Source organism: Halichoerus grypus, chromosome 2, assembly GCF_964656455.1.
Source record: "Halichoerus grypus chromosome 2, mHalGry1.hap1.1, whole genome shotgun sequence".
Lineage (NCBI taxonomy): Eukaryota > Metazoa > Chordata > Mammalia > Carnivora > Phocidae > Halichoerus > Halichoerus grypus.
Genome location: NC_135713.1, coordinates 154,533,636 through 154,549,304, shown reverse-complemented (window position 1 = coordinate 154,549,304; position 15,669 = coordinate 154,533,636). Strand labels below are relative to the sequence as shown.

The 15,669-nt window shown below is 45.8% G+C and overlaps 1 protein-coding gene across 1 annotated transcript; it reads left to right on the top strand.

The window, feature by feature from the left end:
• The first annotated feature begins 8 nt into the window (after nt 1-8).
• SCO1 (synthesis of cytochrome C oxidase 1) lies at nt 9-15,268 on the top strand. The gene is made up of 6 exons (XM_078067927.1): nt 9-348; nt 1,370-1,460; nt 3,982-4,179; nt 4,910-5,002; nt 9,593-9,708; nt 14,326-15,268. Exons 1-6 carry the CDS (start codon nt 67-69, stop codon nt 14,458-14,460), a joined length of 915 nt encoding a protein of 304 aa, XP_077924053.1. The 5' UTR covers nt 9-66; the 3' UTR covers nt 14,461-15,268.
• Nucleotides 15,269-15,669: the final 401 nt, after the last annotated feature.

Genomic DNA, 15,669 nt, shown 5'->3' with positions numbered 1-15,669 from the left:
CGGAGGACGTGGAAACTGCGCCGGAAGTCGGGGGGCGGGTCAAAGGAGGCGCGGTCCCCCGAGTGCATGGCGGGGCTCTGGCTGGTCCCCAGCCCCAGCATGCGGCTTCCGGGGGGCCGACTTTGGCGGCTCCTGCCTCACGGGCTCGGCTGGGCCCCGGCGGAGGGGGCCGCCAGAGTCTGGCTGAGGCAGCTCGGCACGCGGCGAGAGGCGGCGTGGCAGACCTCGGAGCTGGCTCGCAGCGGCCGGGGAAGCCGGCCCTTGAGCACGGGGATGCCGCCCCCTCCAGGGTCGTCCGGCCCCGAGCCCAAGGGCCGCAGAGACCCCATGCGCCCCTCCAAGCCCGGGGTGAGTGCACACCTGCAGCCCTCTCTTTGCTCGTCGCCCCTGCACTCCGCCCTACGGCCTCCCCGTCCCGCTTGGTGGTGACCTCGGAAATGCTCCCCAGCTCAGCCTTACCGGCGGGGGTCGCACACTCTCCTCCCTCTTTTCCCTTGCTTCGCCCGTAGTCCAGCCGGAAAGGGAGAACCTGAGAACTGACGCCTTCCCCACGCGGCTGGATTCTCGGGCTTGCGTTTTAGTTTTGCGTCCCCTTCTCCCAGAATACCCCGAAAATAGGGTTCGGGTTTTCCTGGGGGTCTCGGCCTTAAGTTGACCACGATTGAGGAGTCAGAGCATGTTCATTTCTGTCACGTGAACCCCCTTTAGAGGTTCGGTGTGTATGTTGAAATTGAGCAAAATGTGGGTCGTAGTTGCGTGCAGGGTATGCCTTTTTCTTTGGTTTCTCCCAGGTTCTAGTTCTGACCCCCACTACGCCCTAGTGATGGGTAAGAGAAGTGGGCTTTAGAGGCTGGGGGAGGAAGGTTAATCAATGAGGCCGAGGGAGTCGACATCTTACTAACCTTGGGACTTGAAAACGAGGGAAAAGGAGTAATTTGCAAGAAGCTCCATTTCTACTTCGGCTTTGTTACTTCTGGAAGCCAGAGTTAGGTCAGCCTCCCGAATTTTATTTATGTTCCCAGTATCAGCACAATCACATAATTAACTGGTTTTCAAATCAGCAGTTGGGAGTCAGGGTCCCACTTAGTAACAGTCGTGGGACTTGAGCTTTGGGTGTCTTTCACATGAAATGCACTTCAGGACTTTCTTTCCCCTTGGGAATGAATGCTTCTGTAATTGTGATCACAGCCCAGATGTAAGTGCGCCCAGACTCTGTTGGTAGTTTTTCACCCCAGAGTAAAGTGGAAACATTGCACATATTTAACAGAATCAAGACCTGTATTTATGTATATTAAAAGCCACATAGTAAATTTAGTATGAAATGTTTGCATCTTACTAGTGTTTTTCTTTGAAATCTGTGCCCCAGTAGCCGGTTTCCTGGAAGTCTTTGGCATTCACATTTGCAATTGGTGGAGCTTTATTGGCTGGAATGAAGTACTTCAAGAAAGAAAAGACAGAGAGTAAGTAGATATCTATCCTCCTGTCAGCTCGAAATAAAATCCTTTTCTAACATCTTTTATTTTGTTTTTAAAATTCTTATCTTGAAATAATTTTAGATGAACAGAATACTTATAAAGATGGCATAGAGAGTTCCTATGGACCTTTCACCTGGCTTCCCCTACTGTTAACAAATTATATAACCATGGCTCATTTATCAAAATTAAGAAATTAAAATTGGTGCAATACTCTTCACTTGATTTGGAATTCGCCAGTGTTTTGTCTTTTATCTGGTCCAGGATCCAGTCCAAGATACCCTGTCTAACAGTATGAAAAGACTTACTGTGGACAGGTTTGGAGGTGGGTGGTGAAGCCCGGAGGGTACGGAGATGACCAAGATGCATTCCAGCCATTGAGGTGCACATGACAGGGAAGCAGACACAGAATTAAAGGATTTCACTAGATGAGGTTCTGCCAAGCCGGGGGGAGCCCAGGATGCTCTGAGGGCCGAAGAAGGGCCAGCCCCTACTGCAAACTACTGAGTATCAACAGAGGGAGAGGCCAGAGGCTGACCACGGATGATGAGCAGAGATTGGGAGAACGTGGTCAGGGGGTGCCAGGAATGGCTTTGGATTAGCATGGGAAGTGTTTAGACATTGTTTGCAAGAACTTTATACTTCAGTGAATTGTCCGGGCTTTTAAGATTTGGTTTAAAGGTTTCCAGTAAACCTTTAAAATATCACTTAAATCGGTTTGGGTTCTTTAGAGTCTCTTTTGATGCCATGATACAAAGGATGTGTTTAAATCTGCAAGAATTCATAGGCTTTAGAATCTTAGCGATATAAGATCCGTATCGACAAGTAGATGTGTTTCTTTTGTATAACAACCAGTGTTTTATTGATGTGATTTTCATACTCTAATGAGAAATTAAGTTCCTTTAGTTTCACAAAGAAACAAATCTGAGAAGCTGGGAAAGTAGGGGCAGACAGTTCTGGGATATGCAAACTTTTGACTTTAGTTTGGAATTTCGCCTGCAATAGTATTTGTTTAATAAAGAAAATTATTATGAAACTATTGAAAGTACTTCTAAATTATCTGAGAGCATTTGCCGACATGACGCCTCATCAAATGCTTCACTGTGTACATTTTACAAACAAGTACGTTCTCCCAACATAATCATAATGCAGCCGTCAAAATCAGAACATTAACATCGACATGTTAACTGCCGTTCAGCCTTCAGACCTTATTCAAGTGTTGCACCTTGATGTTCCTTATCGCAAAAGGATCCGGGTCAGAACCATTCTTGTACCTACTTGTCTCTTTAGTCCCCTTCCATCTGTAGCAGTTTCTCGGTCTTGGTGTGACTTTCATGACCTTGAAAACTTTGTTATTTTGTAAAATGCCTCTTAGTTTGAGTTTGTCTGATTTCCTCACAATTAGATTCAGGTCATGTCCTTTTGGCAAGGATATCACAAAAAGTGATGCTGTGTTCCCACTGCTGCTAGTCTGGTACCATGTGATTTCACTTTGTCACATTACTGGTAATGTTCATTGATCATGCATGAGTCAGCCTTCTCTACCGAAAACGTTAACGTATGTTTTGTGGTGTGTATTTACATATGTAAATATTCCAGTCCCCACCAAACTCTCCGTGCGTGTATGTCCATACCAACTTCTGCTTTCCTATTTATTCCGAGAACTGTAATCCATATTCTCTTTATTTTGATGCTCAGATTGTCCCGCATTGGTCCCTGGGAGTCTGAGCAACTTCCTGTTCCTTTTGACCTGCCTCCAATGTTGAGTTCTTCCTTAAATCTGGCTCTTGTACTTCCTCTTCCGTGGCCCCAATACCAGCCATTTCTCCAAAAAGCCCTGTTTCCTTTTAGTGGAGGATGATACTTAGAAGTCAGGAGACGGGCTCATCGCTTCTGGGTTGTGTTTGCTCCAGGGTCCTCTCCGTGGACTGAGCTAGAAACTAGATGTATGTACTTACATCTCCATTTATTTCTGTATCTGTAAGTATCTCAGCCACAAGTTCACACGGGCACCTGCAGTGTCGGCTCGATGCTACAGGGTGCGTTCTGATTCTCTTCGTCCATCTTTCTACCTCTTCTGCCATGTGTGACCCTTACCTTTAATCTGCTTATTTATGGTTCATCCCTTGTGTGTAACTAAGGTCCCATGGCCCCTGTCCCTGCCCCACTCAGATGCCCGCCTCGGGACACTCAGGCTAAGACTCCAGACGGCAGCCCCCGCCCTGGTCATGGCCACGCCTCACGACTTGGCTGAATTGTTTCAGAAGAGACAGCAGCATCTTTACTGCTTTTTCTTCTTGGTCCTTACTACACACCATAGCATTTGATTTGATTTTGTTCATTGTTGGATACTTAATTTTCTTAAAAGATTTTTAAGCTGATTGGAAGCAGACTGTTCTCCACAGTCTGTGCCCCCACAGTCACGAGTACAGAACTGACCGTACATCAGGCATTTCGGTGCCTGCGGTTAGATGGACTTGTGTAACGTGCGTGTTTGTATCTCTTCAAGAGCTGGAGAAGGAACGGCAGCGAAGCCTGGGGAAGCCTTTGCTGGGGGGCCCGTTTTCCCTCACAACACATACCGGAGAGCCCAAAACTGACAAAGACTACGTGGGTCAGTGGGTATTGATTTATTTTGGTTTCACTCATTGCCCTGATGTCTGTCCAGAAGAACTAGAAAAAATGATTCAAGTCGTGGATGAGATAGGTAAGCCATCACTGAGTATAAAAAGTACGTTTACTTAATGTCCTTAACGTTACCACGCTTTTCACGTTCTCGTATTACTGTCGGGTCGGGTGTCGTGATCATTTGGGTTCATTGTGAGAACATAAAATCTCAGCATCGCGCTTGTTCACTGCTTTGATTCCTGTGACCGTATCCTCTACCAGAGGGAGCTTGTAAATGCCGGGAGGTCTGGTTTCCCGTAGCTCTGCATTGTGCCCCTTCCTTGATCGTAGACGCCCATCACTGACCCTGCCTTCGTGCACGTGACACACAGACTGGAAAGTCACTGGTATGGTCTGTGCTGTGCAGTCAGCTGCATTTATGACCAATGAGGAAGCGGGTATGTCCTTCTTAAAATAGATTGTTTCAGGGGATCCAGCCTTTATTGATGATTATCGCCCTGATGATTATTGCGGGGGGCAGACTGCAAACATCAGGTTGGATCAGGACGCGAGATAGCCACACGATGTGATCTGGGTAACGTGCACAAACTGGTGCAGGTGTTCGGTAGGATAATTATCTGGTTCCTGCACAGATACTGTGGACTTCTGCTCCTCTGCAGGCCGTCCCATCCCCTGCCCCGCCCTGCCCTCTGCACGCGAATGTTCGGTGTCCCTCTGCTTCCTGAACGCCTTGCTGAAGCACTTACTATTGCCGGGGTTCCTCTTCTCCCCTAGAGTGTGAATACTGATCAGTGAGAACTTTCTTTCAGATAATATTCCAACTCTGCCGAATTTAACTCCACTTTTCATCACTATTGACCCAGAAAGGGACACAAAAGAAGCCATCGCAAATTATGTGAAAGGTATGTCTTATTAATAATATTTACATCTCGGGGCACCTGGGTGGATCAGTCAGTTAAGCATCCAACCCTCAACTTCAGCTCAGGTCATGATCTCAGGGTCCTGGGATTGAGCCCTGCGTCAGGCTCTCTGCTTAGTGGGGAGTCTGCTGGAGATTCTTTCTCCCTCTGCACCCCCCCCACCCGCTCACACACAGGTTTTCTCTCTCTCTCTCAAATAAATAAAATTAAAATACTAAAAGAATAATAATACTTTACATTTGTTTAAGCTTTTAGAGTTTTTGAAAGATCAACTCATTTGACCTTACATGCCTCATGAAATAGGACAAATGATATTATCATCAGGTTTAGAGAGGATGAAAAGGTGCGGCTCAGTTGTGACTTTGGCTGATAAGCAAATAAACAAGTTTCTCAATTCCCAATGCACAGCTCTGTTTATTTTGTCACAGGAAAGACTGAACTTGGCCTTCATACATCAACAAAGCTGACAGAACGTTAAGTAGAGAGTGAAGACACATTGCTTCTAATTCCAGCTCTGTACCTCATTCTCTCTGTAAAATTAGGACAAACCTAAATCCTGGGAGTGTGTAGGTTGGGAGATTAGAGACTTTATATACAGTTTGAGGTCCTAACACATATTTTATAAATCCAGAACATTTATTATGACAGAGACACATGTATAACTTTTCATGGGAAAGTTGAAACATCTCCACGTGCAAGTTAAAACCTATGAGAAGGCATTTTTACAGACTAGGTTATGGTAGAATTAAAGATGAATGCTTAGGTCCTTAGGAGCTTGGGCAAGTTGCAGAATTTCTCGGGACTCAGGTTTCCTCAGCTGAAAAATGATGACAATAAAAATCTGTTTTGTTGTTATAGGAGTGACGGGAACGTGGGTGCTGAAAAATCAGGAATTGGAATTTTAATTTTAATTATGGTGAAATTGGTTTAGGCTATTGGTCAAGGGGACCGATGAATAGTTTTACATTTAATTTTACATATGACACATTGTAACGCATATCGTCTAAAGCTTTGAGGTTATTTAAAAGTATTTTGTGAAGGCCCTGCTGTACCTTGTTATTTAACATATTTACTGAGATATAATCGACATACACTAACACGTAAATATATAAAGTCTACAGTTTGTTACCTTCAGTCGTATGTCTGCACTTGTGAAATCATCAAGCAAAACTGGACGTTACCGTCACCCCCAGCGGTTTCCTTGCACCCTTGCTCCTCCCTCCCCTATGCCCCCCTCCTGTCTCCGGGCACCCACTGATCTGCTTTCTGTCGATGTAGGTTAGTTTGCATTTTCTAGAAGTTTATGCGAACAGAATTATACACTGTATACTCTTTTTTCTTTTTATGGCTTCTTTCAGCATAATGCTTTTGAGACTCATCCACGTTTTCGCCTGTGTCAGCAGTTCACTCTTTTATTGCTGAGCAGTGTTCTGGTGATGGACATTAGAGTTACTTCCAGTTCGGGGCTGCTACAGGGCATTCAAGTCCAAGTCTTTGTACGGACACGTACTTCCATTTCTCTTGAGTAAAAGCATACGAGTATGTTGTTGGATCATGTGGTAGGTGCACGTTCATCTTTTTAAGAAACTGATAAACAGTTTTCCAGAGTGGTTGTACATTTTTACATTCCCACCAGCCGCGTGTGAGAGAGCTCTAGCTCCTGCCCATCCTCACCACACTTGATATGGCCGGCCTTTGACTGTAGCCACTTCACTAGGTGTTCGCTGGCCGCTCATCGTGCATTTGCTATGCTTCGCCCTAATGACCCTTGATAGTAAGCATCTGGGACGCCTGGGTGGCTCAGTTGGTTAAAGTATCCAGTCTTGGTTTCAGCCCCAGCCTGATCTTGGGGTGATGAGATCAAGCCCTCTGTCAGGCTCCATGCTCAGTAGGGTCTGCTTGGGATTCTCTTTCCATCTCCCACTGCCCCTCCCCTCACTCGCTCGTTCTCTCTCTCAAATAAATCTTCAGAAAAAAAAAAATACTAGGGGCGCCTGGGTGGTTCAATCGGTTAAGCATCTGCCTTCAGCTCAGGTCATGCCCAGGGTCCTGGGATCAAGCCCCTCATCGGGCTCCCTGCTCAGCGGAGAGCCTGCTTCTCCCTCTCCCTCTACCTGCTGCTCTGCCTACTTATGCTCTCTCTCTAGCTCTCTGTCAAATAAATAAAATCTTTAAAAATAAAAAAATATTAAGCATCTTTTCGTGTTCTTACCACCTGTATGTCTTCTTTGGTGAAGTGTCTTTTCATATCTTTCGCTCAATTCTATGGGGCTGTTCATTTTACTTGTATTTGTTTATCACATATATTCCCAATACGAGTCTTTTATCGGGTGTATGATTCACAGACATTTTCTCCCAGTCTGTGGCTTGTCATTTCAGTCTCTTAATGTGGTTTAAAGAGCAGTTTTCAGTTTTTGTGTTTGTTTTTTTAAGATTTTATTTATTTATTTGACAGAGACACAGCGAGAGAGGGAACACAAGCAGGGGGAGTGGGAGAGGGAGAAGCAGGCTTCTCGCGGAGCAGGGAGCCCGATGCGGGGCTCGATCCCAGGACCCCGGGACCATGACCTGAGCTGAAGGCAGATGCTTAACGACTGAGCCACCCAGGCGCCCCAAGCAGTTTTCAGTTTTGATGAAATCCAGTTTATTAGCATATTCTTTTATAGATAAATCTTTTGGTTTCATTTGTAAGAAATCTTTACCCAGCCGAAGGTTAGAAAGGTTTATTTTTTCTTGAAGTTTTAGAGTTTTTATTAGATATTTAAGGCGAATGTATGTTTACAGTGTACAGATTCAGCAGGAATTTGAACAATGACATAGTTATTTCCTAAAGCAGGTGTGACTCCTTGGGTGACAAACGATCTCTAGTGTAAGTGTGTTATGTTGTCACCAGTTTGTTACCGCAGGTTAACCAAATCCTAAATGTCCCCAGATGAGGGGAGATGCGAGTTCTCATAACTGAAATGCAAAAACTGTACAGTAATACTCTTCACCGGCACATACGTACATCTGTTTAAGCTCTTAGAGTTTTTGAAAGATCCGTTCTTTCAAAATTCTTTACCAGTTGAATTGGAACCGGGGGGAATTTAAAAATATTGAAGTTCATGTGTAGAAAATTACTGCGATTTCAACAGTTTTTTTAAAAAGGTTTGGACATGCAACCAATGTAGACTTCATTCACTCTTCTCTCAGAATGGAAAAGAAAAACAAGCCATCCTGCTTTTTCAGTATCTGAACAGTTTTTCAATTCAGGATGAATTAGAAATGACAGTAGGTTTTTTTTCTCTACCTTTGGAAGACGGTCCTGCTGTTAGGTGTTGGACTGTCATCTCTGTAGTCTGATGAATCCAGGTGTTTTAAGTGACTTCTACCAGCTCACTCCCATGAATCCCAAAAACCGAGCAGCAGATGCATGCAGTGAGATTGTTTGCTGGAAAATGAGATACAGCTGTTGGCCTGGGATGACTGAATCGGGAAGCAAACCTTTTTTTCAGGACACAATGAAAAACTGTACTGCTTAATTCATGACAATATCTATCTATAAACTTCACATGTCTCAGAATATATTTAAGTATTTAAAAGCAACTAAATTGGGCACCTGGGTGGCTCAGTCGTTAAGCGTCTGCCTTCGGCTCAGGTCATGATCCCAGGGTCCTGGGATCGAGCCCCGCATCGGGCTCCCTGCTCAGCAGGAAGCCTGCTTCTCCCTCTCCCACTCCCCCTGCTTGTGTTCCTGCTCTCGCTATCTCTCTCTCTGTCAAATAAATAAATAAAATCTTTTTTAAAAAAAAAAGCAACTATGTTAACAAAAAATGTGATTTAAATAATTAGAATCCATTCCCTTCAGATCTTTACAAGATCATTTTGAAAGGATCTGACTTACATATTTATAAAGAACCAGCTTTGGGTTTCGTTGCTTTTCCTCTACCGATTTCCTGTTTTCAGTTTCATTGATTTCTGCTCTCATTCCTTTCTCTGTTCACTTTGGATTTAATTTGCTTTTCTTTCTCTAGCTTCCTAAGGGGGATATTTAGAGTCCCGATTTTAGGTCTCTTCAGTGTACGAATTCAGTGCCACAAATATCCCTCAAAGCACTGCTTTGGCTGCATCCCACAAATTTCGATAAGTTGTGTTTTCATTTTCACTTAGTTCAAAATACTTTTCAGTTTCTCTTGAGATTCCTTCTTTGACCCGTGTATTATTCAGAAGTTTTCATCTCCATGTGTCTTGGGCTTTTCCACTTATCTTTCCGTTACTGACTTCTCTTTTAACTGCACTGTGGTCTGAGAGCACGTCATACGGTTTCTGTTCTTTTAAATCTGTTGGGGTGCATTTGATGGCCCAGAACATGGCCTGTCTTGGTGAATGTGACTTCTTTATTATGGAGGAGAATTTGCATATGTTCTGGATGCATTTCTTTTCCTGTGAATCACGAGGGAGTGTTCAGGGACCCCCAGAAGACAGTGGCAGGAGAGCTGCCTTATAACTGAGACTGGTTTTTAAAGTCCAGGTCGGGGGGGGGGGGACTCACTTGCTGCTCATTTTTCACTGCATTTCTAATTTTTTATTCAGAATTTTCTCCCAAACTGGTTGGCCTGACTGGCAGCAAAGAAGAGATTGATCAAGTGGCCCGAGCATACAGGGTGTATTACAGCCCTGGCCCCAAGGACGAGGATGAGGACTACATAGTAAGTAAATGCTTGGGTGTCACCCACAGGCTGGCTCTCAGGCCCCGCACGGTCCTACAGCTCGAACGACTGGCTTCAGAAATGAAAGAAAGGGGCGCCTGGGTGGCTCAGTCGTTAAGCATCTGCCTTCGGTTCAGGTCATGATCCCAGGGTCCTGGGATCGAGCCCTGCATCAGGCTCCCTGCATAGCGGGGAGTCTGCTTCTCCCTCTGCCCCTCACCCTGCTTGTGCTCTCTCTCTCTCTCTCAAATAAATAAATAAAATCTTTAAAAAAAAATAAAAGAAAGGCTGAGATCAGCACAAATTCCTCAGAAATTGGGGATATTTGAAAGGACAGTAGAAGTATCGCTTTTTCAAGAATGCTGGTTTAATGTATATTCACTGTTCTCATAACTTCATTGCCTGTTTTCCTTCTTAGTGGCCCATAAAATTATGGGAGGATACACAGTGAGTGGTATTTTAGATTCAGTAGAACGTGATGCTTGGATACCACATTGGAAATAAAGAGAAGCCATCATTTGGGGGCAACGCTTGTTTGAATTCAGAACATTGTATAGGTTCTCCCCATGTCCCCAGGGAAGAGCGTAAGAAGCGGTGCAAGGCCCTGGGGACGTGCATTTTTGGAATGCATCAGAGTTCTGAAAAGCAAGAGAAAAGAGCGAAAGCCATGAGAAGGTTGACTTTCTGGAAGGTTTATTTTCCTAGCAACTATATGCTTTGCACAACTACATGTTTGTATTTGCTTCCTGCTGTTGAAGGACAGACGGGGCAGCGCTGGTGCAGCTCTGCATTGGCATATTCCGCGACGCTGCCCCACCAGCCCGGGGCGGGTGTCCATGTTGCCTCGTTCCTTCTCTCAGCTGTGCCGTCACAGTGAAACACCACGAAGGGCACCCGCACCGCCTGCCCACCCAGGTTTCTTCTCAAACTGGACGTTTCTTCCTGTCTGTTAATAGTTGACCTTGTGGTAGCAGTTCAGATTTCCCCCCGTGCCCTGGCTTCTCTGTAACATTGGTTGAGCAAAGCGATTAGTCGTTAAGAGTCTATCTACAAACCATGGTTTGGGTCGGGGCGCTCTCAGATTGATGCCCAACTATACCATCAGCTGGCCTTCGTGTCTTACGTAAAATACTTGGGAACATCGGGTTGTGTGGTCTGCTTTGACTGGTTGGTCTTGACTCAGCAAGAACACATCATTTTCCTGATACTGTAACCAGTAGGGACAGCTGCGTGCCCTGCAGATCATAAACATAAACGTGCCTTTGGGTGCTGAGATTTGTATTCAGTCATAAGGTAGTCCTGCACAGAATCCAGAATGTGAATGGTAACTTTTTTCATTTTAAAAATTAGAATACAGATAAATTTAAGTCTTTTTTTTTTTTTTATAGATTTTTATTTATTTATTTGAGAGAGAGAGAGCAAGAGTGCGTGAGCACTGGGGAGGGGCGGAGAGAGAGAGGAGTAAAGCAGACTCCCCGCCGAGCAAGGAGCCTGACTCGCGGCTCTCTTCCAGGACCAAGAGATCATGACCCAAGGGATCATGACCTGAGCCGAAGGCAGACGCATACCCGACTGAACCACCAGGTGCCCCTGCAGATAAAATATGTAAGTCTCATAGAGACTTCTTGGACCCTCTGGAATTCATGCTAGACCCCATTTTGAGACATACTAGTCTGCTGCACTAAGAATTTGACCTTTTGATCAGAACCAGTGAGTTGTACATCTGAAGCTAATATAACGCTGGATATTATTAACTGCACTGGAATTAAAGTAAGCACAAAAAAAGAACCAGTGAGGTCGTTGCTATACATTTGCTAAATCAACCAGTAGGGGGAGGCGCTCTCCAGCTTGTTGGGTCTTTCATTGGTACGCCGTCTGTGCCTTGAGGCCACAGATCTTCATCCACAGGATGGTATGGGAAGCTTCTGTCAAGACTTAAGGGCCTGCAGGGAGTGAGGGAGTGTCTTAACCGAGTGAGGTTTTCTTAATCTCAGGAGCCACAGAAGGGAAGCTTCTGACTCTCGAGCGCCCGTGGAGTCTTCAGACAGATAGTACTTGTCAAGTGGGCAAGCCAGACACTTAGGATTCCGTCGGAAGCTAAGCGTGTACATCACTGCTATGTATATATGGTATTACCTTAGTCTGTGTTACATAGGAAGTGGTTTTGAAAAACACTACAACTTGGGGCGCCTGGGTGGCTCAGTCCATTAAGCATCCGACTCTTGATTGCGGCTCAGGTCATGGTCTCAGGGTCGTGAGATGAAGCCCTGCGTCAGGCTCTGTGCTCAGCGGGGAGTCTGCTTAAGATTCTCTCTCCCTCTCCCTCTGCCCGCCCCCATGCTCTTGCTCTCTAAAAAAAAAAAATAAGAAAGAAAAATACTACAACAGGCTTTCAAACCCAAGAAAAGATGTTCAGTTCCACTCAAAATGAAAGAATGGGAATTACACAGTGTAATGCCACTTTCTACCTGTTAGATCAGCAGAGGTCAAAAGTTTGAAATATTGTTGAAATCTAGTTTGGGAAAAGAGGGAATACACTGTTGGAGTGAATTTGGAAGAACAGGCACCCACCCTGCGTGGATGATAGGAATTTAAGTGATACACCCTCTTTGGGGGGGCAGTTTGTCACATTTAAAGTGGAATACCTTTTACTTCAGAGATTCTGCTTTGGGGAATTTTTCTATGCCTGCACCCTACAGCACTGTTCTTAGAGAAGACAGAAAACCAAGCAACCGATTTTTAAAGGCTACTGTGTAGGTACTCAGAACGGTGTCCAGTCCCTTGTCAAATGAGAAAGCAGCTACAGTGTGTTGTTACTCCCAGGAAGAAGTGCTGGTGGTGAAAGAAGTAGACACACAGTAATAAGTGCAGGCAGTTTCCCTGGAAGCATCCAGAAGGAACTGGTGACAGTGGTTCCCTCTGAGCACAATGGAGGGACTCTGGGCGTCTGGAACAAGTGGCAGATTTCTGCTGCATACGTTTACTGTATATTCCCATGTGCATTTTTATGTGCACGTTACCTTTTCAAAACATAATGTGTCCAGAAAACTCACCCGTCAGAAAAGCCGCAGAGATTGTGGCAACGAGCTGGTAGAAGGGGTGGACTGTGAAAGTGGACAGACCCGGATGTAAGCTTAGGTCTGGCACTTACTAATGATTTAACTTACTCTCGAGCCCTTTGGATCACTTGTAGAGGAGGAGGATACCTGGCTCCGGGACGAAGGCGGCGTGAGGAAGAGCGTGTCAGTCCACACCAGCTTCCTTTCTCTATCCTAGGAACTACTCACACTTTAAAGCACTCTGTGTTAGAGACACACGGCGATTCGCTCTGCCCACAAGCCACTGAACGTCGAGACGTGACCACTGACCAGTTTGGCAGATGCGGATGGAACAATATTTTCACTCCATATTAGAGAGTAACTTATATTAAGCACACTCGTAAGAGAAATTCACTGGAGTTCTAGTCTTTTAAGGGAGAGAGAGAATAGAGTGGGAAAAAGGGAGAAGTAGGGAGAAAGATGGAGGCCGGAGACTCTGCTGTGACTGTCGGATGTGCGGAGAAGTGCAGCTCCCCTGTCCTCCGTGTCCTGCTCCTGCAGTAGGTTATTCCAAGACACATGAAATCAGCAGCTGTTTGAGCTCTTGGCGTACATTCCTTCCTTATGCACGCAGGCAAGTGGCTCTTTCCATTTGCTCTCTCCTTGTGAATGTGTGTATATAAAGAAGTAATAACCTCACAGACCTATAATGTGTGGCGGGTACATTTGGGGGTGGCTCCGGTTTGGTATGTGTGATCGTATTTCTGTCTTTCTTTTTGTCTTGCCAAATAGCAATCAAGCCTGCAATAAATTCCAAGGACTCTAGGCGCCAAGTCTTCTCATTTAAACTGGGATTTGGTGGAAGCATATAAATAAAAAAATTGATGACTAATCTAAGCCCAAGTTAGAGCTAGGAATGTTTTCAGAGCTTTGCCTGGAAAACAGATAATAAATTGAAGGTGACTCCTTGGAGGTGCAGCATTTCCGGCTCCTAAGGAGTTACCAGGTCATCTGCTTCTGATAGGATCATTCAGCGTAGTAGATACAAATTTCCTGGGGGGGCAACCCTTGTTTTCACGTTTCCGTTTGCATCACTGATAATCAGGACTAAATATTGTGCTGAAATTTATAAATTACATACTTAACAGTAGTGGTGGGTTTTCTGGATTCTCCTAAAAGGTGGTAGGCAGCATTTGGGAATAATGAGGAATAATACACACACACACACACACACACACATTTATGCACATATTCCTAAAGCAGTAGTCAGTTGTTGGAAGTGGATTCTCGGGGATTGTGTGGACGCGCCTGTCACGGATGGAACCACCAGAAGTCCAAGTTCTACCTGCTGTTTAAAGCAGTAGTCAGTGCAGAGTTCTGGAACACACAAGATTTTAGATACTTGTCACCGTGAATTTATTACAGTAGGCTTAGACCCATTCTGTAAATGACCACTATTACAAAGGCTATTTAAGCATTAATGTGAAATTCTCTCCTGCAGTATTTACTCAGTAGAATAAGCAGCGTATTTCAGTAATCTTTTTGTCCTTTCTCTCCCTCCTCCCCCCTTTCTCTGCAGGTGGATCATACAATAATCATGTACTTGATTGGACCAGATGGTCAATTCCTAGATTATTTTGGCCAGAACAAGAAGAATGCAGAAATTGCAGGTTCCATTGCCGCGCACATGAGGGAACACAGGAGGAAGAGCTAGCCAGAGCCACGGTGCCGGCCGCGTGTTCTCTTGTGGAAGAGGAAAAAAGCTTTGTCTCCCATAGGAGCCAAGATACACACACACACACACACACACACACACACGCACATGCAACCTACAGAATGGCCTTCGCACCACAAGAGCATCTTGTCTACTATCTGAGAGCTGTCCGACCCAAACCGTGGACAGGGCATGTTACCCTTGGGTTCCACCAAGATAGTTCTTGGAACTGTAAAGATTGCAACCGAACAGTCACTTGAGCCCAGAGGACCAAGTTAGCATGAGGCCGGTGGAGGGGACCTCGGGAAGCAGGAAAGGCACGGCAGCTGCATTTCCCCACGTCAGCAGGGCCCTCAGATCAGCGTTGCTGCCCCTCTGGTGCCCTGGATCCTTGTCCACGGTGTGGGCCTGAATTTCCAGGAAGAGTGAAATTTCCATAGTGCCCTTGATTCTCCTCTTCGAGTTCTTGGTGGCTGCTGACAGTCAAATCAGGCTCTTGGACGTCGTGGTAATCTGTAGACCTGAAAGCGCATGTGTCTATAGTCCCGCGGGTTAGCAGATCTCACGGTCAGGTTTGCATTGTGTTCCCCTGGAAGTACCTGCTGCGTTTACTAATGAAGAGGAAATCTATTGCTAGGTCAGTTTCTCTAGGAATCTTCTATGTGATTGTTACTTAAATGTGCGGGGTTTTCAGTGACCTGCCAAACGGAGGAAGGCCATCTTGATCGTGGCTGTAATACAGGGTACTTGTCTGCCCGGACTGGGTTGCCGTGGGTGTGAAATAAAGGTGTGTTGAGTTTTGCAAGCATGACTTTTCTCATGGGTGAGTTGTGGGTGCGCGCGCGGCAGCACACGGCCCTCGGAGCAGAGACCCACGGCCTCGGGGAGCCTCTTGGGTGCTTGTTAAAGCCCCGGTTCCCGGCCAGAGCTGGATTCGCGGGGTCCGGGGTGGGATGTGGACCCCTGCGCTCGTAAGCAACCTGCAGGTGGCCCGGTGCTGGCAGCCTGGGGACCGTGCCTGGTGAGACTTCTGTGGGGAAGCAAGGCTTTGAAATGGGCAGGTGAAAACGTGACCAGCTTTTGGTGTGACCGTCAAAAGTGCTGTGCACACAGCCGTCCAGGAAAATGACTGTCGAGTGGCGGGACGAATCTTCCGTTTGTGAATTCCGCTTCCCTGGGCATCTGGGCTTGACCGTCCCTTTCTTCCCC

Bases quoted from the DNA above. Each gene is read 5' to 3' on its own strand.
- SCO1 (XM_078067927.1), top strand. From the start codon at position 67: ATGGCGGGGCTCTGGCTGGTCCCCAGCCCCAGCATGCGGCTTCCGGGG. The intron at 1,461-3,981 runs GTAAGTAGATAT...TATCTCTTCAAG, and splicing joins CAAGAAAGAAAAGACAGAGA to AGCTGGAGAAGGAACGGCAG. The intron at 5,003-9,592 runs GTATGTCTTATT...TTTTTTATTCAG, and splicing joins CATCGCAAATTATGTGAAAG to AATTTTCTCCCAAACTGGTT.